At 36.8% G+C, this 23,758-nt stretch overlaps 1 protein-coding gene across 3 annotated transcripts; it reads right to left on the bottom strand.

Moving 5' to 3' along the window:
* Positions 1-94: 94 nt before the first annotated feature.
* LOC104611437 (extra-large guanine nucleotide-binding protein 3-like) lies at positions 95-18,186 on the bottom strand. 3 transcript variants are annotated; one of them, XM_010278472.3, is made up of 9 exons: positions 17,957-18,186; positions 16,120-17,185; positions 15,841-15,978; positions 11,405-11,500; positions 11,135-11,314; positions 9,270-9,447; positions 7,825-8,072; positions 1,646-1,818; positions 95-831 (listed from the first exon to the last, which is right to left on the bottom strand). In XM_010278472.3, the coding sequence occupies exons 2-9, from the start codon at positions 17,101-17,103 to the stop codon at positions 237-239; spliced, it is 2,592 nt and encodes an 863-aa protein (XP_010276774.1). In that variant the 5' UTR covers positions 17,104-17,185; positions 17,957-18,186; the 3' UTR covers positions 95-236. The 3 variants fall into 3 exon arrangements, with proteins under 3 accessions (XP_010276774.1, XP_010276773.1, XP_088757254.1); XM_010278471.3 differs by having other exon boundaries at positions 11,405-11,509; positions 17,957-18,185; XM_088901128.1 differs by lacking the exon at positions 17,957-18,186 and adding an exon at positions 17,296-17,625 and having other exon boundaries at positions 11,405-11,509.
* Between the last annotated feature and the right edge of the window lie 5,572 nt (positions 18,187-23,758).

A 23,758-nucleotide genomic window follows, 5' to 3' on the forward strand; every position in this document is an offset into this window, starting at 1 on the left:
AAAGATTCCAAATTGAACTTTCTCATCTGTTGATTGGTCCTCTATCTGAGCAGCCTGGTTGCTAGAGGTGGAGGAGATCCAGTAACGAGTCAAATGACCCTTAACACCTTAACCCATCGATTTTATTAAATAAATAATATAAATAAACATATAAGAACATTCCAGTCGATAGATACCAGAACAAAACACTTTTTGTTGTAATGCCCATGCAAGTATGAGCATAAATATACTCGCCTTTATTCCTGTCTTATAAATGGTGATGAGCTTATGTCTGTACTGTAAAATGAGTCCTCCCCAGCACCATAGTAGTTCTCATCTCTCTCCTCATCCCACTTCAGCACCTCCCTTATGTACTTGAATGCCTCATCAATGGTAACGCGGTCCCTGGCCTTTGCTTGCCACACAAATAGCTTACGGTCAGTGAGTGACAAGTATAGATCCTTGAACTTCATTGCAATGTAATAGTATGCCTGATTGGCCAGTGATTGATTATTGTTGTGTGGCCGCACTGGGCTGAAATCACTTAACCACTCACAAACACTCAATGGCACCCTATTGACTTTGTCTTCAAATAAATCATATTTGTTCAGAATCAGAACAAAAGGTGTATCTCTAAAGCAGGGATGCTTGACCATGGTCTCAAAGAGCTCCTTGCATTGCATCATCTTATTCTGCACGAGGGGTCCACTGCCACTGTTTTCAGGTGTAATCCACACCTGGTCATAGTCGCTTAGGGCCACACAGAAGACTACTGCACGAACGTCCTCGAACATTTCCACCCACTTGCACCCTTCACTCATCCCCTTGGCATTTATCCTAATCAGCTGGTATCTGGAAAATGAAAAAGAGAACAAGGTAAATTGTATTGAAGTTAAGAACTACTAGATCCAATTTAAAATCAGATGGTGATTAGTAGATAGCACCACCTACAGGCTACAACAAGACAGTATGTTTTCTACTACTGACAAGGATGCTGCAGGGTTAGGGATAAGGGTCAGAAAGATAATAGGTTAAAGGATGGTTGGTTGGATGGGAGTAAAAACCCAAGGCTGTGTTTGGTTTGAAGGAAAAGGTAGGGAAAGGAAGGGAAAGGTAGGGGAAGCTATACAAAGCTTGTTTGGGTTTTCCTACCTTTCCCTACCTTTTCCTTCAAATCAAACACAGCCTAAATGCTCTCCGGGTCCTGGTTTTACCAGTTAACCGGGCAGTTTTCCCATCCAACCTGCCAAAAACCATCATTTAACTGGCACCCAAAAAGGCCACCAGTTCCTGGTTTTCACAGTCTGACCATCCGGTGTGGGCTGAGTCTTAAACACTGATTCCACTTTCATGTCGCGCCTTGTTTATCAACTTCAAACAGTCCAGATATTTACCACATAGCGTCCTACCCCTTAAAAATCTGCTACAAATTTGGTAAGTGTAACTTCTGGACTAAGACAACTCATATGAGGGGCCCCAAGGATGTGAAAGTACGTATGATGGTCTTATGTGGAGAATATGAAGGGTCCATGGTATCTGCATGTGTGCCACATGGATGAGGTGTTAGGGTTCAAAGTGTTTCTTAGTGGACAAATCCGTGACAAAACCAACTGCCTTTTCTTCAGTGCCATTGACAATCACTGGCGATGGAGAAAAAGTTGTTTACTTGGTGAGAGGCTGAGGAGGAGCTTCTGGATTGTCTGTGTAGGTTTCAGACATTGGGCTACGATCATCGAGGGAGAATTCAATGGAAGCCAAACCATTGCCTTGGGTGACTCCTTCAGCATACAGGATGTCTCTATCATCTGGTTCATATTCATTGCTTGACACCTCAACAGCCTGAGAGAATTAAGACCAAGTCAATTAATTATTTAGTATAACCTCTTGAATATACCTATAGACCAAGTGCAACAGCAAGAGTTAGTAATATCATACATCTCTATGATTAATGAAATGCCAAATGCATCTTATTTTATATAACTATTATTGGTTTGAAACATGATATTGTGTACCTGGAGAATTTTCACCAAATGATAAAGATGAAAATCATGGGCTGAAAATGATTTAAGAGCCAAAAAGGACATAGGGTGAAGTGGTGAGGAATGATTCAAGGACCCATAATTTAACAATGAATATGGTATTTGACAAGATGGCGGAACAGGATTCATGTAACTGATCCCTATATAAATGGGACAAGGCTTAGATGATGTTGATGAAGATGAAAAATTGAAAATCATATAAAATTGATCCAATAAAAGATGAAAATCATATATAAAAAAGGGTGTGTCCTCCAACCACTAATAGAGAATTAGAAAAGTACATGAATCAATGCCTCTCCCATTCCTACTGAAAGCCAATATTTTCATTTCCTCAAATTCTTTAAGCACCATGAAAATTTTACATATCAGATGATCCAGGCCTTCAAGTCCCCTACCGTTCTCAAGTCTGCAGAACACTGCATAAAAACATATGTTCCAAAGGAAAAGGTTATCAGAATTGTGGCACCTCATGAAGCTGAGATGAAACCCATCAATCCACTAGGGAAAATAATAGGCGCTTAGACAAGGGCATCCCCTAATCCCACTTTTATTCATTTGTGTGGTGGAAGCTTTAACAAGGATGATATGAAGGGCAGAAGAAGGGGGATTGGTGAGAGTTTCACAATCAAGGAAGGGATAAAGAGGTTTGTTTGCTTCAATTGTCAAAGTGAGGGAGGATGACTCGCATAAAGAGTGCACTATCCAATCTTTGAACATACTACATGTCTTTATTACCAAAACCTGCCAAAGTAACAACTAACAAGTAAAAGGCCATTACCCAATCTTGGTCCTGCCATCCCAGATATCTGGGGGCCTTGGGAGGGGTAGACTGGATATGGTTCTTAACTTTTGGCAAAGTAACAAGTAAACTAGAGAACTTGCAACAGGATTATTTCTAGATTGGATAGAAAGTGGATACGAAGATCCACAGTGCAAGTTGGAGTCTCTGTGTAAGCCAAAGAAAAAGGGGGGTCTTGGGTTTATAAAGTTAAATGATGAACCAGGTTCTACTTATGAAATGGTTATGGTGGTTTATCTCAGAACATTAGAGTTGGATTCTAATAACTGAGAAGTATGGGTTATGTAATGAAGGCTGGGGCTATAGCTTTGATACTCAGACTCAAGGGTGCTCAGTGTGGAAAGCCAGGAGAGGCTATACTCAGGAGCTTCAGGGATGGCACTGAGATGAAAAACAGGCTGTGGGTCCAAGCTAAAGTTTTGCCTGGACTCTTAGTGTGATGAAAGTCCTCTCAAAGGTCTATTCCTAAATCCATTTGAAATGGCAAGTGACAAGGAGGTGTATGTAAGGGATGTTATGAAGTCTTGAACAAGTCTGTTATTTGGAGTAAAGTTCGGAAGAAACTTCCAAGATTGGGAGATTGTTGAGGTTGCATTGCTGGCTGCTGCTGGGGAAAATACAAACAGTACACACTGAATAATACTGTTATTCTTGATGCAAGAGCATGGGGATGGGAGAATTCATGTATATTCTCAGTTAAGTTGTGTATGGCTTATTTTAACAGTTTGGAGGAACCCAATTTGCCCTCAAAAGTGGTATGAAAGGCAGGAGTTCCATCAAAGATTGCTTTTATGGTTTGGTCTGCACCTTAAACAAGTGTTTTGACAAAAGATAATCTCATCACGAAGGGTATGAACATCCCATCTTTGGAATGTTCTTTTTGTAACTATCAGCCAAAATTAGCTGACTTTATTTATTCATTGTCCAAGTGCAGCCATATTGGGGTCTTTTCCTTGGTGCACACTTAGTTTGAGTTGGGTCTTCCCACAATCTGGACACTCTGGATGGAACAAAACTCGGGATCTTCAAGAATGAAGTTTACTGAGAGTATAAAATTCTAAGAAAATGTATAGCCATGGCTTTGTCATGGTTATCATGGTTTGCAATTTTGATGTCAACGAACATTTCGCTATGTAGAGATGGGGAAATTTCAGGGGTTTTCCACAAATCTCACTAAGTTAATTTTGAAAAGCCTAAAAAATCAGGGAAATTTTCTATAACCACAGAGTTAGTTAATAAGCCTTCAAAGAATTGAGAAGCATAATTGCACATTTAAGGCTTAAAAACCGTAACAAAAAACTGTATAAATCAAATAAGAGTAGATTAAGAGACTCAAATAGGTATCTTTCTCTCTGTCTTCCTTTTAGTCTTTTAGTCATCTTCTCTTCATTCACCTGTTTCTACTTTCCATTTTGACTTTTGTCTTCTTTGTTACTATACATTTTGATTAAATTGAGAATTGTCTTTTGTAGTTGTGTGCCTTTTTCCTTTCTCTTTTGAATTATAGTGACTTAGTAAGTGAATTGTATCAAAATAGTAAGTCAATCATCCAATCACCAAATTTCCAATTGTTCTTTTAGGAAAAGATTTTTAAGAAATTATTGATAAAAACATTTTTAAGAAATTATGATGATTTTAACAAAATATGGGGAAGTTTCTAATCACATTCTAAAATTTTAAACCATAAATTTATAGTCTATTATTGTTTTGTATTTTTTGTTAGACGCAATGTTACATGTTGTACAGTCATTCATTGTATAGATTTTATTTTATTTTATTTTTTTTTGGGGGGGGGGGTGCTCAATATTGCAAACCATGATGGTTATTAGTGAATAATGTTTTTCATGAACTTTTCTTAGATAATACTTTATTGGGCTAAAAAAGGGGAGACTGTATTTTTGTTGTGTTTTTGATAGACTCAATGTTACATGTTGTACAGCCATTCATTGTATATATATATTTGTGGGGGGGGGGGTGCTCAGATGGTTCAAGCCCCCTATATACCATACTAACAAATAATTTACCTTTGCTAAAAAATTTTCCACTTTGGAATGGTCTATAATTAGGATGTTCTTGAGTATTAATGGGTATTAATATCTCCACTTTTGGAGGCCATTCCACTTGAATTTTAAGCATCTCCTATAATTATTTTCCTGAAAGGCTGAAAAAGAAAGAAGAAAGAAAGAAAGAAAAATAAGTTCCCATTTTGGTCCATTACCCAATGTTTTGCATTTTTGCACAAAGTGGCTGCTCTCAGACTCAAACCTGCATTTTCATGCTTGCTAGCCCGAGTTTTTACTTTACACCAAGTAATGGCTCCTAAGTGCAAAGCTTGTACAATACAACCTTTTGTAAACATAACAAAATTTTTTGCATAGCATGTAAATCTTCCTTCCAGAATCTGATATGCTCTCCATTGTTTCTTGATCGGCATCTGCTCTCCATTACCAATCTTTGAAAGAAAACACTAAGAATCCTTCATAATATCGAAATATGTAAACAAGAAACCTTCCCCAAAATGAAAAAGGACAGCTCCTCTCTTAACTTCGAACCTATGCATCCAGTATCAATAATAATACCATCTAAAATCTGTTCCCCTTCAGAAATAGTCCCTGATATGGACCAAAAATCTTTTCAATCTTCTCCTTGAGACAGTCTGCTAAAATCTCTGACTTGTGCCAATAAGCAGACTTCATAATCATCACCATCTATTCCTTGTCCCAACCATATGGGGTCAGCTATTTGAACCTGTTTCATCATTCTGTTCTGTTTGGTGCCATATCCTTTGTTAAATTATGAGCATTTAAATCATTTCTTACTACCTCAACCCATGCCCTTTTCAGTTTTCTACCAGCTCTTCCAGCCCCTTCAACTTGTAACAGATAACTTCTTCTTACAGGTGATGTAGATGGTCTCTGCATATGACCAACCATCTTAGTCTAATTCTCTCATTTTATTGCCTATTGGAGCTACTCCTAGGTTCCTTCAATTGATTTCATTTCTGATCCTATCCTTTCTAGTTTTTCTACTCATCCATTTCCACAATGGCATTTCTACCACATTTTTTGGACAGCCCAACACTCTGTTCCATACAACATTGCTGGCCTTACAATCCTTTTATAGAAATTTCCTCTTTAGACTGAGTGGCATTCTCTTATCACATAAGACTTCAAATGCACCCCTCCATTTTGCCCATCCTTCTCTAATACTATGGGTGACATCTTCAATCTCTCCCTTGTTATGAATTGTTGAACCAAAATAAGGATGTATTTGGGGAATGCCAGGGCCTGGAGTGCAATTTTAATTCTAAAGTACTGATTTTCTGCATTATTGTATGGTCACATTTATGCTGTTTGTATGTATTACCCCTGCCATCTAGCCTGGATAAAAAAGGGAGCTTCCTTTAAGGAAGATAGCATACTGCTACTGTTAAATATCCAAAAAAAAGGAAATAATGGAAGAGGTCACATTGAGTTACCTCTTGGTCTCCAATCCTAAGTTTCAGTCCTACTTATTTGAAAGCCTCTTGTTCTCAAGGTATTTGTCCATAATCTAATCTTCCATTTAATCCTTAGCTTCAGTCAATAAGCAAACTTATTGGTATAAAATTCCTTAACCATTCGTAAAAAAAAAAAAAAAATCCTTAACCCTTCAACCCTCATTTTCTGGTATCAAAGAGACAAAAGTTGAATTAGAATTGGATGTACTATTTAAAGAACCTTCATGAATTTCATCAAAACCCCTTCTATAACTATTTTCCTTTTTCCTTTTATTTGTTTATTTGCTTGCAAGATTCATACAATGCTCAAGCAAAGCCGTTTACCAAGAAACCTTTCTTCCTTTCATGGATATAATTTTTTTTCCAGATATTTACTTCTTCAATTTGATCATCCATCCAACTAGCATCCTCCCCATCCAACCTAAGCAACTCAATCTCCTCTTGCACCATTTTAAATAACTTCAGAATTTCTTTATGCATCATGACCACTCTTCTAACATGTAATTACCTGCTTCCAAATCCCTTCTTTGCTTTCCAAGGAGTCAATTTCTAACACCATAACCAATAGTTTCTTTCAGTCCTTCACTTGCCAAAACACATTCCCATTCATCTCTTTTAATTTCATCTTCAACATCACTAGTTTCCTCTTGAAGAAAAAATTCACACATCCATGCACCTCAAGGGAGATTCTTCAACTTTATTCATAAAACTTGGATGCCTAATCCACATGTTTTCAAAGCAGAGTGGTACAGATTTCTTTTGGAATTTCTTTCATAAAAATGTTTGTATGATGATTCTGATCCCATTTGAATCCACCATCCACGCTCCTACTTGTACATAAAATAGAAATGGAAAACTGCACCTCCACCCCCCCCCCCCAAAAAAAAAAAAAAAAAGAAAATAAATAGAGAAAACATATGTCCCATGTAATCCCAAGGTCCACCAATTCTAGTTTTGGTTTCTAGATAGCTAAAATGTACCAATAACCACATTGTTAACTTTGCATCACTTTTTATGAAAGATGAGCAAGAATAAAGCAGAACACTTATCAATCTTTATCCTCTCCCGTGTAAATTTCCCCATCTTCCAGTTTCTGGATTCCATCACTATGGCGATCTCCTATGTGAAAAATTAACTTGATTGGAAACTGTAATCATGTGAGTGTCATCTTCATTTGTTGGATAGTTTTCTGCCTTATTCAGGTCACAAAAAGGAATTAGTTACTTAATTCTTACCCCATCCAAATAAAGAGGAAAAAGAAAGAAGGCACATGCACCCATGTTGCATTGTACATTCATATTAGTGGTAGGGAAGAAGGGTGACTCATTAATAATAAGGGCGTTCTTTAGTTAAAATCTAAGATTTCACTGAGTTGGTAAGAAAAAAACATATATAGAAAACCTGGAAGTATAAATAGACTGCTGAGTTGCCCATTAGCATAACATATTCAAGTATATCATCAGAAAATATGATGAAAGAGTTAATTATAAAGGATATTAAATAGGTACCCGGCTTAAGAAATATTCAGCAACATCTGGTAGAAAAAGAAACTCATTTTTCCTCTTATATGTTTCCTGTATGGCAGGATCTTTCCACACTTCTTCAACCAATGGTGCATATTCACGTGTTGCTGCAGGGAAGAATGCATCCAAGTCTCCCATGGCTATGATGTCTAAAAGCCAGTTAGAAAAATGCTTCAATCTTGGATTGATAGAATAGATACATTGATTAGTTTCATTAGATCCATCTCCTTCACCTGAAATAAATGTGAAATCAAATTAGTCAGGAATCTCTTCAATTTCAATCTAAATGGGCAATATAGGAACTGCATGTTGTTAACTGTAGTGATTCAATTTCAAAAACAGGATTTCTCAGGTGCAATCATCAACTCTAAGAAAACTAAAACCCAATAGTCTTAGCTATGATAAGTAACAAAATTGTAATATCTGCCCTCCTTGCAAATAGAGACAATGTGTTGCAAGGTATGGTACAATAGTGGAAACACCATTAATCTTAACTTTGATGGGTGTTTATTGGGGAAATCCTTTTGGTTATATTCTAAAAAACCAATGAAAGCAGATACATTTTCTTTCTTCAGGGACAACATTCTTGATGTACCCATGGGTTATGAGGATTTTATTATTGAGGGAGACTCCCAGATGCTGGTTGTAGTAGGCTGCTGAGGGGAAATAAGCAAGTTTCTTGGCACTACAGAGTACAGACACTCCACTTCGGAGATAAGGAAGTTAGCTACAGAACTGATTTGTAAATTTCAATTGGGTGCAAAGAATAACAAATAACATGGAAGATTCAATGGAAAAATCAAGGGTGAATAGGGATTGTATTGAGGAAATATACCATAGTGATGTTCATTTGGGGTTGGATAGATTAGTCTAGTTGAACAAAATAATTGTACATAGCATTTTTTCAATAATCAATAAAATTGCAACTGTTAACAAAAAAAAAAAAAAACTCAAATTAACCAAAACTAAAACACTCTCAATTTATGAAATTGATACTCGATAAGTTGTTGAGAGAAAACTAATTTCTTTCTCCATGGGTCATTTTCCTGTTTCCATGCTTGCATCACAAATGGTTACCATTCTTACCTAATTTGCATAAATTTATCTTATCTTTCACAGTGATGAACTGCCCTCAGACTCAAACCCTTGTTCTCATACATGCCAGCCCGATATTGTACCATTACACCTAGTAATGGCCCCTTTTTTTGATCAGTAACCGAAACTTTATTAATTTTATAACAATAATTCATTGGCCAAATCTCAACTTACATGCTAACATGGAATTCCTAATAGATATTGGAAAACCATGTTCTCGAACAAGCACAAGAAATACTACTTGAACTACAAGAAAGTATTTTAGAATAGAGGCCCCAAAAAAGAACAAACCACAAGATAAGAGGAAAGGAACCCAAATCCTTAATGAATAATACCTGCTGAAGCGTGTTGATCAAGTGATGGTAATGTTTTCATCTTAGGCAAGGCCTCCTCCTCGAAACGCTCTCGTGCCTCGAGTAAAATACTGAGATATTTGTACATGTTGCTCTGAATCATTAGCTTAATTTCCTGTCTTTCCTCTAGAGTGAAATTGCTTCCATATAAAAACTTTGCCTGTTTAGTGAGAGATAACAATCATAATGTTGACATTGGAACCAAATTAGCAAAGGTGGAATAATTTAACAAAAAGAACACGACTTCTATGATGAAGGCACAATTTCAGAGATAAATGGAGACAGGAAGCAACTTCCTATATAAGAACAGATTGAAAAGTTTCTTTTTGTGTTTGACTGGTATTAGTTGGGTGACTCTGCTTCAAATTAGTGATACCTTTAAACAATGGAGATGTGTTGGACTGGGTAAATGTGGAAATCATTTCGGAGCCAAATACTGCATACCATCTCGTGGGGGGTTTGTTTAGGAGAGTTCATACAATACTGTCATGAATTCAGAAAGGGTCAAAATGCAGACATTATTAACAAATATTGTTGAATATGGGCCTATAGCTTTATTGTTATCTTTATTTAGTTTATGGGCTGATTGTGTAATGGGACCGTTGGGCCATATTCTTATTTATCTTTTATCTTTTCTTATTGCTGCAGTCAGTTAAGGGGCATGTTAGTCATTTTATTATTGTAAATTATAAAGAATAACAGAAGTGATTGGAGCATAAATGAGAAGCCTTACGATTGCTTTCTTCCAACCTCTTTCTCTTCTCTTCTCTTCTCTTCTCTGATTTCAGATCATCTTTCTTCATTATTTTATTTTTCTACTGCCAATATACAGGATTTATTGCTGTTTTGAGTTTACAACTAATATAATCAACAGTTGCACAAGGAATATATTTAGGATAGCAAGAAGTTGGATTAAATGGGTGACCATCCACCCTGCTCCACCCTACTGGGACAAGTTTGGTATTGTGTTAAACAGAGTAGGGTTGGATCTGGTTTTAAAAGTGCTGGCCTTGTAGGGGTCAGGTTGGGAGAATATTGACAAACCAACCTGTTTGGGTGTTAATGCCATTGTTACAGGGAAAATAAGCCAAAAAGTAGGGGTAGTTTTGGTTTCTCATACCAGCCAAGATGCCAAGACAATCTCTTTTCTCTTATTTTAATTTTTTTTCTACAATTCTTACCATTTACTTTATATATTTATGTAGTTTATATAAATATATTGGCATATTGTGATTAGCATAATATATTCAACAGTAGGTCTTCAGGTCTCATGCTACTAACCAGGACTTCTGTAGTGAATGCAAAGCGGAATATGAATATTGGGAGATTAGTTCTGTAAGGAAAGATGGTATGAAGTGATTCTCATTAGTTCTGTAAGGAAAGATGGTATGAAGTGATTCTCAACATAAGTTAACTAGAATCATAATGTAACCCAATACAGGAAAAATCCAGCTAAGTTCATGCATTTCATGAATTATGTTTTCTGGATCATGGAAGAAACTCAAACAAAATTAACCAATATGCAGTGAGAACCAACACTCACAATATCGTAGATAATAAATAGTATATAAATAAATAGAAAAACAAGTGGAACAATAACAAGCACTCCTCTGTAACAAAGAAATTGCATTGATGTATATATGATACAAACAGGATTCTCTAGGAGATCTAAAATAGTGTTCTGCAATACCAGTATTACAGTATTAAGAAAATGAAGATTTCTATTAAAAACCTGCAGAAACCATTTAGTTTTGCATATAGACTTAGGCAACATTTCACAAGACTACAGTGAGAATCAACTTTTAAGAAAACATAAATCATCCATAGCACTCACAATAGTATCTTACCTGCTTGAAGATGGTGCTGGTTCCAGAGCCTGGAAGCCCTAGCAACAGAAGCTTCTGGATTCTTTTTGGCTCTAGGTACTCTGGCACAGCAGAATAATTGCTAGCTTCATCCTTTGGCACGTGGAGCTGACTGTGGGGAACAGGCAATGAGAATAAAGAACAGACAAGCCGTGTTGATACCTGTCTAGCAAAGAGAAAGCAACTTTTTTAGAAAGACTTCCAAGGATAACTACTGGCACGGGAAAGAGGCTAGAAGTTTCTAATATGTACCTTTTCCCAGATGTTTCCCCTGATATTGTTCTGACCTTCCTCCTCATAACGCCCATCATCATAGACCCAGAAATGTGTATCACGTGGACATTGTACCTTTGCCAACTGAAAATATTATGTACTCTGATAAATCTCCCTTTCAGGAAGAATTCAACTTTGGAAATATAAATGCCGAATTGATACACATAAACATCAAAGTGGTGTGTGTCAGTAACTCTAGAGATGGTTATATTTATCCTTAAAAGAGTTTCCAGAATATTGTAAATTTTAAGATATGCAGAAGGACCAGAATCTTAATGCAATAACTTTGGAAATATAAATGCCAAATTGATACATTCCCTAGTGGATATGGCTCTGGAAAACCAACAAATTTTATTTAAAAAAAATGATAACAAATAAAAAAAGGATTCCTCTGAAAAATTGATTGTAGCAATTCAAGTTAGAAGTGCACAAGACTCCTCTAAGCCTTATGCAGAAAAATTATTAGACCATCAAACAAGCTCAGAGAAGTTTGTCATAGTGTTTTAAAAGCGCAAGGCGCAGGGGTCAATTTGCACCTGAGGCGCAAGGCGAGGTGCACACCTTTTTAAGCAAGGCACAAAAAATTAAAAAAATGCTAAAAAATAAAAAAGCCAAAAATATCAAAAAATTATTAAACATAATATTAAAAAAATATAAACTTAAATTTTAAAATAAATGTTTTTAAAACCTATTATCCAACATTAAAATACATAAATATAACATGTAAAGCATATTCAAATGAGAATTTAAAAATAAAATCAAACATATAAAATCCACAATCTCTTTTTTTCTCAATTGCATTACTTCAAGTAGCTAATGTGATGTAAAACATATTACATTCCTGATTCTACGAGCCGCCTTTGTGCCACGTCCTTCGAGGCAAGCCCAAACAAGTCCACGTTAGGTCTTAAATTCTTAGTTCTCACACAAAAATAATGATTTTATAGTTTTAATTGCTTTTTAAGAAGATATTTTATTAGGATGAATGAATGAACAACATTACCAAATAGGGGGTAATCATTATTTTTTGTGTGAGAACTAAGAATTTAAGACCTAACGTGGACTTGTTTGGGCTTGTCTCGAGGGGCGTGGCACGGGGGTCCGGGGACGGAGCCCCCCAACCCAGCTGCTAGACACAAAAAAAAAGCAAAATAAGCGTCAAATTTTCAAAAGGCGCATGCCTGGGCTCAGGCGCACCTTTTAAATCACTGGTCTGTCAAAAATCCAGCTGTATGCAACAGAGAAATTTTGTTTGAGAACATTGATACACCAAGAGTATAAGAATATTGATGCACCAATATCTAGGAATTCTCCCTAGGTTGCTCACTCTCTTCCCTTTTTTTTGATCAGCAAAAAATGATTAATTTATTAATGGGAGGTAAAAGTTACAACAGCTTGAGGATCTATCCACCCGGGAATACAAATGTCCAAAAACTAATTTACAATAGAGCCCAGAATACCTGCTGCCTCATTTCCTCAAAAGATGTTAAATCTGTAGGAACTTTAAAATGTTAAAATCTGAAAATGAAACCACTATGTCCAATTTCTCCCTAGGTTGCTCACTCTCTTCCCTTCTCCATTTGCTAATGATTTTGAAACTACAGTAGTTGTTGCTTGCTGATTTCTGTTGTTAACTGAAGACAACTTTGACATTTTGAACTGATAACATAAAACAATTACACTGTTTCCCCATGTAGAAAGCTATAAATACCTTGAGACAAATCAAAATTTCCCCAGACACATACATTTATAAAGTGTTTGCCATGCTCTGCCTTAGCTCTTTGATGAAATCCCACCTCTAACTCTCATTTTCCCAAATTCTACCCACTCCTATGAACTTTAAAATATTAGATCTGAAAATGAAACCACTATGCCCGATTTCACCCCTAAAGCCAAATCTGACCCACTTCCATTCCCATACATCTCATTTCACTTTTCCTTTCATCCTAACCCTTCAAATGTCAAGGATGCAAAGGTAGTCAAAGGGGAAGGTGACTCTAACAGGGCAGTATCGCATGGTCTAAGGCTGGTAGAACCCTCAATTATAGAAGGGGACTCGAGGTGATTACTGCATGGATTAGGAACAATAAAGCAGGATCATGGAGACACAGATACATGATGAGGGAAATGGCAAGGTTATCATTGGAAATAGGAACCAAATACAAGTTGACTCAGGTCGGGCAACTGCTTAGCTGATGGTTTAGCAAAGTCCACAGGGTGGGATGCTGGTTGTGAAGGTTCTCAACGGAACCAAACAAACTGTGGAGGAAGGTGATTGAGGAGAAATATGGCTCAAGGAACAATGGGTGGGATGCTGTTATTCCCCTTGGTACTTACGGTTGTGGGGTGTGGAAAGGGATTTGTAAGGCTTATAGGCAGTTCAGTAGGTGCATCAAATTTAAAGTGGGAAATGGAAGAAAAACTAGGTTCTGATTAGACCAGTGGGCTGGTGACTGCACTCTAAAAGAGTTGTTCCCGGCCTTGAATAATATGGCTGTAGATAAGGAGGCTTTACTGGCTGGTTCTTTCTTGCTTCAGGAAGGCAGACTAGTTTGGGTTCCTCCCTTTAGGAGAAGTTTTAATGACTGGGAAATTCAGCAGGTGGCAGAGTTTCTTTATCTGTTACAAGACCAACAACTAAATGTCCAGATGCCAAGGCTCAAGAGTTTGGAAATGGTCAAAATCAGGAGAATACTCAGTCAAATCTTTCTACAATTTTGTAGTGGGGAGGTCTGAAGCCCCTTTTCCTAGTCAGGCAATTTGGGGGAGTTTGGCTTCTCCAAAAGTCAAGTTTTTTGTATGGGTGACAGTTCTGGACAGGTGTTTGTCCAAAGAAATGCTGCTGAAGAAAAGGTTTCTTTTTGCCAGATTGGAGGTGCTGTTTTTGCAATGAGCATATAGAATCATCCAGGCACCTCTTCCTTCACTGCAAGTTTAGTTCTGCAGTTTGGTCTCACTTCTTCAGATTGGAGGTTCTGAATCTAAGTTGGTGTATGCCAGCCTCAGAGCTCTGTTTGAGGAATGGCATATTCAGGGGATGTCTAAAAAAGGGAAATCATGCTGGAATTCCATCCCTTTGGCAGTGCTGTGGGCTGTGTGGTCAGAAAGGAACAATAGGATTTTTGAAAAAAATCTTCTACTGAAGTGGAGGTCATTAACTTGGCAATAGAGGTTTTAAAAAGTTGGATGTGTATACATTGTTTTTAAAGGTAGTATTTCTGATTATATTTTTTTGAGGATGGCCTTCTTTTGAGGTCCTTCTTTTGTACAGCTACTCAATGTACACAGGACCTATTATTAATACAATCATACTTTACCTTTTCTCAAAAAAAAAAAAAAAGTTTCTTATCTTCTAGTGGGCCCCACAAGGTTTTCTTCAATATTAAGTTGGAACTTTGTGACTTCTGTTTAGGGCTATTTTAAATACTTATTCGTTTTGCTTGATTTTGGTGTGTAATTGAGTTGTACCCAATGATACCAAGATCTAAGATCTTGTAAGTCCACTGTGTTTTGGAAGAATTTTAGCCATTTTATTGGTAGTGTCAATTGCTTTTACATCCTAGTCAGTATTAAGTTGGAACTTTGTGACTTCTGTTTAGGAAAAGAGAGGGAAAATCATGTGGAGGACAGTAAGAGCTGCATTGGTTTGGACTGTATGGGAAGAAAGGAACAATAGAATCTTCAATGAGAAAAGCAGGCCTAAGGAGGAACTTTTGGGAGCTTAGTGAGCGTTGCACACTGGGTAAAAACATTGGAGCTGTTCACAGGATTTTCAGTTAATGACAGTATTGGAGTCTGCTTTGAAGTGGTGCGAATAGGGAGACGCACTGAAGAGTTGAGAATGGATTGGAAGCCCCCAGCTGTAAATAAACTGAAACTGAACTTTGATGGTAGCTCTATTGGCAACCCGGGAAGAGCAGGCATTAGGGGAGTGATTAGAGACCATCAACGTTTGTTGGTGGTTTTGTATTCAGGTCCAGTTGGCTTAGGATATTCAATTAAGGCAGAAATTTTGGCACTTCTGCAAGGCTTGAGGTTAGCACAGCAGCTTGGTCTTAGAGACTTGGAAGTGGAGGGTGACTCACAACTAGTAATCATTGGACGCAACTCAAAGCAGCACCTTGGAAATATAGACATGCATTCAGGGAAATTGATGTTATTGCAAAGCAATTAAATTCACGTTTCAGTAGGGTGAGAAGAACTGCCAATGGGGTAGCAGATGTACTAGCTAAAAAAGGAGTTAACAGGACAAATCTTTTCTGGGCAAACTTGTAAAATTGTTACCGAAGGGTGTTGGAGTTTTCCAACAGCTGCACTAAGCTTTAATCTTTATTTTTAATGAAATCCTTTTGCTGTTAAAAAAAAAAAAAAACTGATCCATTTTGCTTGATTTTGGTGTGTAATTGAAGGCCTACCTTCAGCATCCTCAATTCTATTTTTGTAATTTCTCGTCCATTAATGTAAACTTGAGTGGTTCCATTACTTGCATCAGCTCGGAGCTTCCCGGAGAAATTTAAGTTTGAACTAATGATACGATCTGGTTTTTCTCCCTCCTGTCAAGTAGCAAAAAGATCTCAGCATTTCTAACATAACCAATAAAAAAATATCCAACTTACTCTAATAAGGAAAGCCCCATTTACATCCAAAGACAAAAAAGAAGAGAACTCAAGAGAATGCATTATATATGCGCTCACCTTTCCCCAGAGACCTGACTCTTTGTCATACCAATATCTACCGGGCTTCAATTTTCTTGGAGGTAACGGGCATCCAAAAAATTCTGCCATTTCTTCTGGCCTCAGGGGTACTCCATTCACAATAAGCTGCTCTGGCCTTAGCTGATTTGCGGGACATTCTTTCTCTGCTTTGCTGATCTGCTTGACTTCCAAAGGACTGAGAAGACGAGATAATACCCTTGAACGCTTGCCCAGTTTTAATCGCTTAGATTCATCTATTGGCTGACCAATGCAAGTAACACATTTGCGTCCTTCAGGCATCGAACCCATTGCCCTCAGCACGCAATTACTGCAGTATCTAGCATCACAAACCAGACAAGATTCTTTACTTTCCCACTTCCCTTTTCCACACCTGAAACAAACTCTTTTTTTCTTCTTTTTCTCCTTTGAAACTCCTACATATTGAGGAAAAATAGGCTTTTCATCCTCAACGCCTAGCCTTTCAGATTTATCAATAGTGTTAAAAGTGACCATTGGAGCTCTCCTTACTTCATTCACTACTTGCTTTGGAGGGTTACTTGGAGTTTCATGAGCTGAACTCGGTGATCCTGGTGAAGCTGAAGGAGAAGCAGATGAAGAATCAGGATTCTGCAAGACAGACACTACAGATTCCGAACTTCCTGATACCCTTGGGCTTTGAACAGGGGAACTTGTAACACCCACAATACAAGAGATGGGCAAAGGAATTGGTTCAATTACAGGGGGGACTGAAGATTTATCTAATCTTTGTGATGCAGAGAGATCTTCGCTAACTGATGCAGTGGGAATTATTGGGTTATTTACATCTATGGGTTCAATCCTAGGGACTTCATAGGAGACTGGTGGACCCTCATATTCCATGGCAATTGAGTAATCGAGATCAGCTGCATCATCAGGGATAGAAGCACCCGGTGGGAGCATTTTTCTTAGAAGCTCCTTCCAGTTCTCTTGTGGCTTTTCCTCCATTTCTCTAACAATAACCAAGCAACTGGCTCTCAAACTAAGTCTTGAATTTTGGCTGCTTAAGTATCCCTGACCTCACCGAATGCTGTGATAGAAAAAGGAACAGCTTTAGTGTCATAGGAACTAACCGGAAAACAACCAGACATGACTATATCCTCATAACAACCAAACAGAAAAGAAACCAAATCCATTTACAAGATGAAGCAAAATGCCGTAGCCAACCAGTCAACGGCGGCAAAGTTATAACAGAGAAAGTTGAATAGTTTCTTCTAGGGCTTTCTGGGTTGGTGTTTCCATTGTTAAGGCCAAGACCAGAAATAGTCATCATTCATAGCCGCATTAACACAGTCAAAGAAAAGCCATCCCTTAAAGGCCGCCAAGTTCAAATGAAAATTGTAAAAGAAATTCGAGAAAATGGTGAATCAAAGTCAAAGCAATCTAAATATTCTTTCCTTCTATTTCTTTTCTAAAAACCAGCTTCAAACGAAACCAATCCTACTGCTTTATAGTCCAAACAATAATACAAAAGGTTGAGATCAGCAGTAATTTAGGCTCAAACCAGACGGATTAAAAGTCAGAACCCTGGGATCTAATTCCAAAAAAAAAAAAAAACAAAGAAAACCTTCCACTTAAATTCCAAGTTAACTAAACAAATCCATTTCTGAAAGTTGACACCGCCATTTCTTACAATCCGAATGTTGAAAAAGCGCGAGTCAAACAAAATCTGTATCCACTTTAGAGCATGAGATCAAAGCCCGACTAAAAGATAGAAATCAAAGTAAAAAAAAAAAAAACTTTCCTTTTCAAGCAAATATTCCAGTGTGAAAAATGGAACCGTAGAAAAGAGGTCAATTACATGAAACAGACGAATTCAAAGTTGCTCTGAGCTAAGAATCCGAAAGCTTCCTCCTTTTAGCTTTCGATACTCTGAAAGCTGATTGGTAAAGCGTTTGCTGTTTCGCCATTAACGAAGAGAAAGAGAGTGGAGGAAAATAGGAGGTGGTGCAGCAGAGAGGGAGACGGAGAGGATTCGCTGAAAACTACTCCGCTGAGGCTGAGGCCTGGGGGGACACGGCCATCGGAGGGGCAGTTCCGGGAGCAGAGAAATTATTATTACTGTGGGGCCCACACAAAGAGATATCACCCACTCCACTAGCGTTTTTTAAAGCTCACAGTCCCTTGGGTCCGCACGGGGATTCCTGACGCGTGGGACCCACTATTTGCCACATCAGTGCACACGACCAAGATATTGTTGACCTCGGAGATTTTCGAATTTCGATGGTTGATGAGTTTACTTTGCCTTCGCCGTCACAGTGTGGCGGTAAAGTTGAATGAAGAAAGAGAAGTTTGACTTTTTTGATTTCTGCATCAGGACAGGAGGACCCAAACATTGCTGTCCTCCCTATTCTTGATCACAATCCAACGGGTGTAAATGATGTTGTTAATCAACTATTTCTGACGTGGAATCATGTGATCCCAATCTACCGTTAGATTGGAATAAGTATTTGGACCCACTAATGTATTTGTTTGAGACTTGTTTCACAGTATTATCTTCTTTCTCGAGATATAAGAAGGTAAGAATAAAAGAATCCCGTGAATCCGGCCTTCCGATTGTCCGGAGGGAGAGACAACCAGAAGTGCGGACTCCGGACAAAATTTAGACACGTGGCATGATTAGGAGACTGCAAAACTGGACCTGAGGTTCGACTTAGCTGTCATCTAGTACTGTCGTGTATCATCAACTGTTGGATTAGAATCTTTTGTTATAGTGGGAAGATCTAAACAGAGAGAAAAAAAGGAGTTGCCCAGGACGTGATGGCAGATGGGCGATGATTTTTCTGAGTATGGGGTCTAGTAAGGATCACGGGTTCTTTGTTGTTTTTCTAAGTGGGTCTGGATAGGACCCGGTCGGACCAGTTTTAGATCTGGTCAGTGGTGGGTGGTAACCGGTAACCCACCTGATCAAGGGAGACAGTTCACCAACCTTAATAAGCAAGCATTTTGAATTAATAAGAAGGAACCGTGTTCAAGTGAAACGTATTTTTTAAAAGCAAGTTTATAAAAAATGTTGACTAGAAAACTTTCTATTAGGAAGAATATGGCGGACCTTAATTGCTTTTTTTTTTAACTTTTTAATTGAGGAGAAGACTTGGTTTCTGTATAACCAAAGAAATCAATCACATCAAGAAGGCGGTTTTTGACTTGTTCATATATAATTCGATTTGATTCGATTTAATTATATATGTTTATTATACTTAAATTTTATATTATATCTATCGTAAAGTTGATATAAATATTATATTTTCAATAACATGTCATAGGTTCAAATTTCATATAACTAAGTTTTAATTCATTTTGTTCATAAAATATACTATTAAAGTCATCTTATTAATAATATATAATACTTTAAATCGTTTTTAGTCTAATTTATTCATATTACTTAATATCCGATTATAATTATGGTCCCTATACCCAATTTGATTCAATCAAAGAAACAAAAAAAAAAAAAACTCATGGCCCGCATTGTCTTATTGGATTCTTTGTGAACAGTGATTGTAAAAGCTACAAATGTCCTGAGTTTCCCTCCTGCATAAGGCAAGGGGAAGTAGAGGGTTCCCATGTGGTGTCACTCAGGACCGTAGAAGGGAAATATATGAAGTGGGTCATGATGATGCATGCTCTAAAGACTCTACGTTCAAAGCTGGGTACAATTGGCTTCAGGGTTTAATATTATATCCTCTCCCTAGGACTGTAACAGTGTAAATTCTTCAAATCAGGTACATCATTTTTTTTTTCTTTTTTTTTTTTTTTTGGGACAGAACAGGGTGCATGTGCAAATTACGTGGGTTTGACCCATGACTCCTCAGTTATTGAGTCATCGGTCAGGTACAGGACTAATACCCCTACTTAGGGGTGTCAATTGAATTGGATTGGGTCCAATCCAGTCCAGTCCAATGTAAGTTCATTATAAATGGATCTGGTCCAATCTAGTTCAATGAATATTTTAAATCATTTTGGACTAGTCTAAAGACTGTCCAATCTGTTTAAATTCCTGTTAATTTAGATTGGTTTCAATTCAAACTTGGTCCATTGACACCTATGTTTTTATCTTTTATCAATGGACTAGATATTGTCTCAATCCAATATAAATTTATTATAAATGGACCACGTCCAATCCAATATGTCATATTAATCCGTCCAATCCATCCAAATTCAATGTCTTATTGATCCATCTAATCTGTCCAAATGAATTTTGATTTAGATGGAGTACAACCCAAAACCGATCCATTAACACCCCTACCCCTACCTATATATGCCTAAGAAAGTCATGAGATAAGAGTGGTCAAAAGAAGACAGGGTTGTTGATCCAATTGCAAACTTCCTTGGCGTCCTATGTCAAACATCACTTTGGTTGAGTTGGGTGCTATTTGCTAGATTTCTCAAGAATTCCCAATGTCTTCCATTTTGGTTATGTTTGTTGCTCCTTAAATATGGATAGGAAATCCTTCTTATTGAAATATTTCAACTATGATTTCCTAGTTTTTATGGCAAGAGTTTATTCTGACAATTTTAATTTTTTTTATGTATTGACAAAAAAAATATCAGTTACTCCAGTTATGGCCCGTTTGATTTGCGGATATAGAGGTTTGGGATCGGAATTGGAACAGGCCATTTTGATTCTAACTGTTTGGTTGGGTGGAATCAAAATGCAATTCCCATTGCTGATGGAATGACATTCTCCTATTGGAAATGAAATTCCTCTCCCTTCCTTGAGAATGAAATTCTGTTTCAGCTTATTCCAATTTTTATTCTGATTCATGTTGAACCAAACAGTCTATGAGAATAGACCATTTTAATTCTGATTCCCACGAATTTTGATTCCAATTCTAAACCAAACGGACCTTAAAATTGCGTTGAGCTAAAACCAGGCTTCCATGCATTATTATAGCCTCACTTTACGTCAGTTCATCCAATTCAAGGTGGGACTACATCAATACCTCGTGGGCCGATTCACAATTTTATGCCAGCGCTATACAAAGAGGAAAAAAAGTGATAATAGCTCAAATATTTTAGTATGTAAAATTCTACATTGAAACAAGTGGAACCTCCGTTTTCTTTTCTTTCCACCGGGTGCCATTAGGCCCCATGAATCAGTGTTTAGAAAATTGGACCGGATTGGCCGGTTGGACCGATTGACTGTGAGTTGGACCCTTGGCCGGTTTGATAAACTATAATGTGTAAAAAACGAGACAAAACTAGTAGCCAGACAGTTGAATCGGAAAATCAGTGACCTGGTCCTGCTTTTAAAAAGTTAGCTGATTTTTTAACACATAAATGCAAAATTCTGAAGGCCATAACTTTATAGTCGAATGTCCAATTTGAGTGATCTTTTTTTTTTTTTGAAAAATACGGACAGACCTAATGCAGATTTCTGATTCCCACTGCAAAGCTATAAACATTCAGAAGGTCCAAAAACCACACTCTATGCACCTCGCCCATGAATTGACATCAATTCCAAGTTAGCACCTACCCCAAATGTATTTTGAGCCTACAAATTCTGACCCTGGGGCTATCGGTCATTCTCCCTTTTTTTTTTAATTTTGGGTAGATTTTTGAAACCTACGTGTTCCAAATGTGAGAATGGTGCCTTGCCCCACTATTTTTGTTAAAAATGCTTTTTTTTTGCTTCAAATCTTAATTTTTAATATAAAAGTTTAAAACTAAAATAAAAAATATGTACTATAGAAGAATATAATTATATATTTTAGATATATTATAATCTAATATATAATTTATAATATTATGTATATATTATATCATCACGGTTTAGCCTCCGGTTTAACTCTGATTGAACCTCTGACCCATGAATCCCTCCTTTATTGGGTCGATGCCCGGTCTGATTTTCTGAACATTGCCATAAATATTAGCTAGAACTTTTGATTTACTCGGTAATTTGTACTGACCGAATGAGATGCACTAATGCTGGTTCGAAGTTGTTCATTTCACATACAGATTCTGATCAAATATATATTAGATTGTTTTTTCTTATTTTATTTTTATTATATTTATCCTCAGTGTCATACACTAAATAGCACTCCATATCAGTCTTATGGAAGTGCAAACATGTTTTTGGTTTTTGAAAGAAGGTTATATGCTGAATCAAATATTTTCACTTTGTTTTGAAAAAAAACAAAAAATCTAAGAACATGCTTTTATTTTTATTTAGAGTTTCTATGTTTCTATCACTTTTCTTTCTTTATTTTCTACAAAAAAGAAAATTAAAATTACCAAACCTCTTTGGCATTCTCTTTTTCTTGGAATGCTACTCTTTATTTTTTCCCTCGTGGTTACTGACATTTTATTGATAACCATTCTGTGATAAAAAGGTAGTTCCTACATTTTTTTTGACAAATATTGTTCTCATCATCTGCATATTGGCAATGCCAGCCTTAGCACATGTTACAAAACATAGTTGCCTTTGTATCTGAAAACATAGATTTATTTTCAGATTAATGTTTAAGGGGCAATACTTGGCCTCTACCATCAGCTCTTGATTTTTATATCTAAACCCTAAAATTTAAAATCTAAACTCTAAATCATGGTTGAAAACCGGGCCAGATCAGTTGATCTAAGAATTGGTCATCACTTCAGATCCAATTTTGCACCCAATACCAAATCAGATGGTTGGCATGTCTTGGTTCGATTTGATTAAAATACTATTAGGTTTGAGTTCAAACTTGAATTCGACTTGAATTATATTTTCTGGCTTAAGTTTGGTTCGATTAAATATTTAATGAACTCATATTTGACTCAAAAACTCATAAATAAACATATTTATACATTTTATATATAACGATATTTTTTAGAATATATACTATATTCTTATATTATAAAATATATATTTTTTATTCTATGATATATACATATGTATGTATATATGTGTTAATTGAGTCAAGTTTGTAAGTTTTCAAGCCAATTTTTTTTATTAGTTGAATTTGAACTTGAATAACTAATCAAGCTTACTCCAAGTTTCGATTAGAGCTCGATTGGATTGCAGCCATTATTTGTAACAATGTTTGCCTATTTCTCAAAGGGGTGGACGGAGGGCAATGTTTTGATTCAGATTGAATTTAATACTTTTTGGTTCTCTTATTTATTTATTTTTTTTTTAAATGAAAATTTTCAAGGGATAAAAGCAGTCAACGCCTTGCATGACCAATTGAATTCTCCACCTTGAAATCATAAAATGTCATGTCCCTTTACTCAAGCTTTATGCTTTGGCATTTCCATTTCTTTGTTTATATGGTTTCAACCACTTAGGTGGTGTTTGTTTGGTAGTTGAAAAACCCATGATATGGTTTTAAAAAACTGAGTCTCATTATTGTTAAAGCGAAGACTTACTTTTTAACCACGTGGCATATTTGACGGTGTTCAGTAGTCAGCTTTTAGTTTTTATTTTTTTTTTGAACGTTCAACCCAAAGAGGGTGTTTTATCCAAGGTTTTACTTTTAAAAAGCCATATGCATGTCAGTTCTGCCTGCTATGGTGCTTGGCACCTAAGAAATTGATATCCAATCAATCGGTATTATTGTTTAAATTCACTTTATATTTTGAGTGATTAAAGTGTTTAAGGTACCATACCTTTACATGTATCTAA

Source organism: Nelumbo nucifera, chromosome 3 (genome assembly GCF_055504915.1).
Source record: "Nelumbo nucifera cultivar China Antique chromosome 3, China Antique-T2T, whole genome shotgun sequence".
Lineage (NCBI taxonomy): Eukaryota > Viridiplantae > Streptophyta > Magnoliopsida > Proteales > Nelumbonaceae > Nelumbo > Nelumbo nucifera.

What these genes read in the sequence shown, in the direction of transcription:
- LOC104611437 (XM_010278471.3), bottom strand. Translation starts at nt 17,103, where the DNA reads ATGGAGGAAAAGCCACAAGAGAACTGGAAGGAGCTTCTAAGAAAAATG. An exon ending in TAGAATTGAGGATGCTGAAG is followed by an intron (nt 11,510 to 15,840) that starts GTAGGCCTTCAA and finishes TAATATTTTCAG; the next exon opens with TTGGCAAAGGTACAATGTCC. An exon ending in GGGGAAACATCTGGGAAAAG is followed by an intron (nt 11,315 to 11,404) that starts GTACATATTAGA and finishes TTTGCTAGACAG; the next exon opens with GTATCAACACGGCTTGTCTG.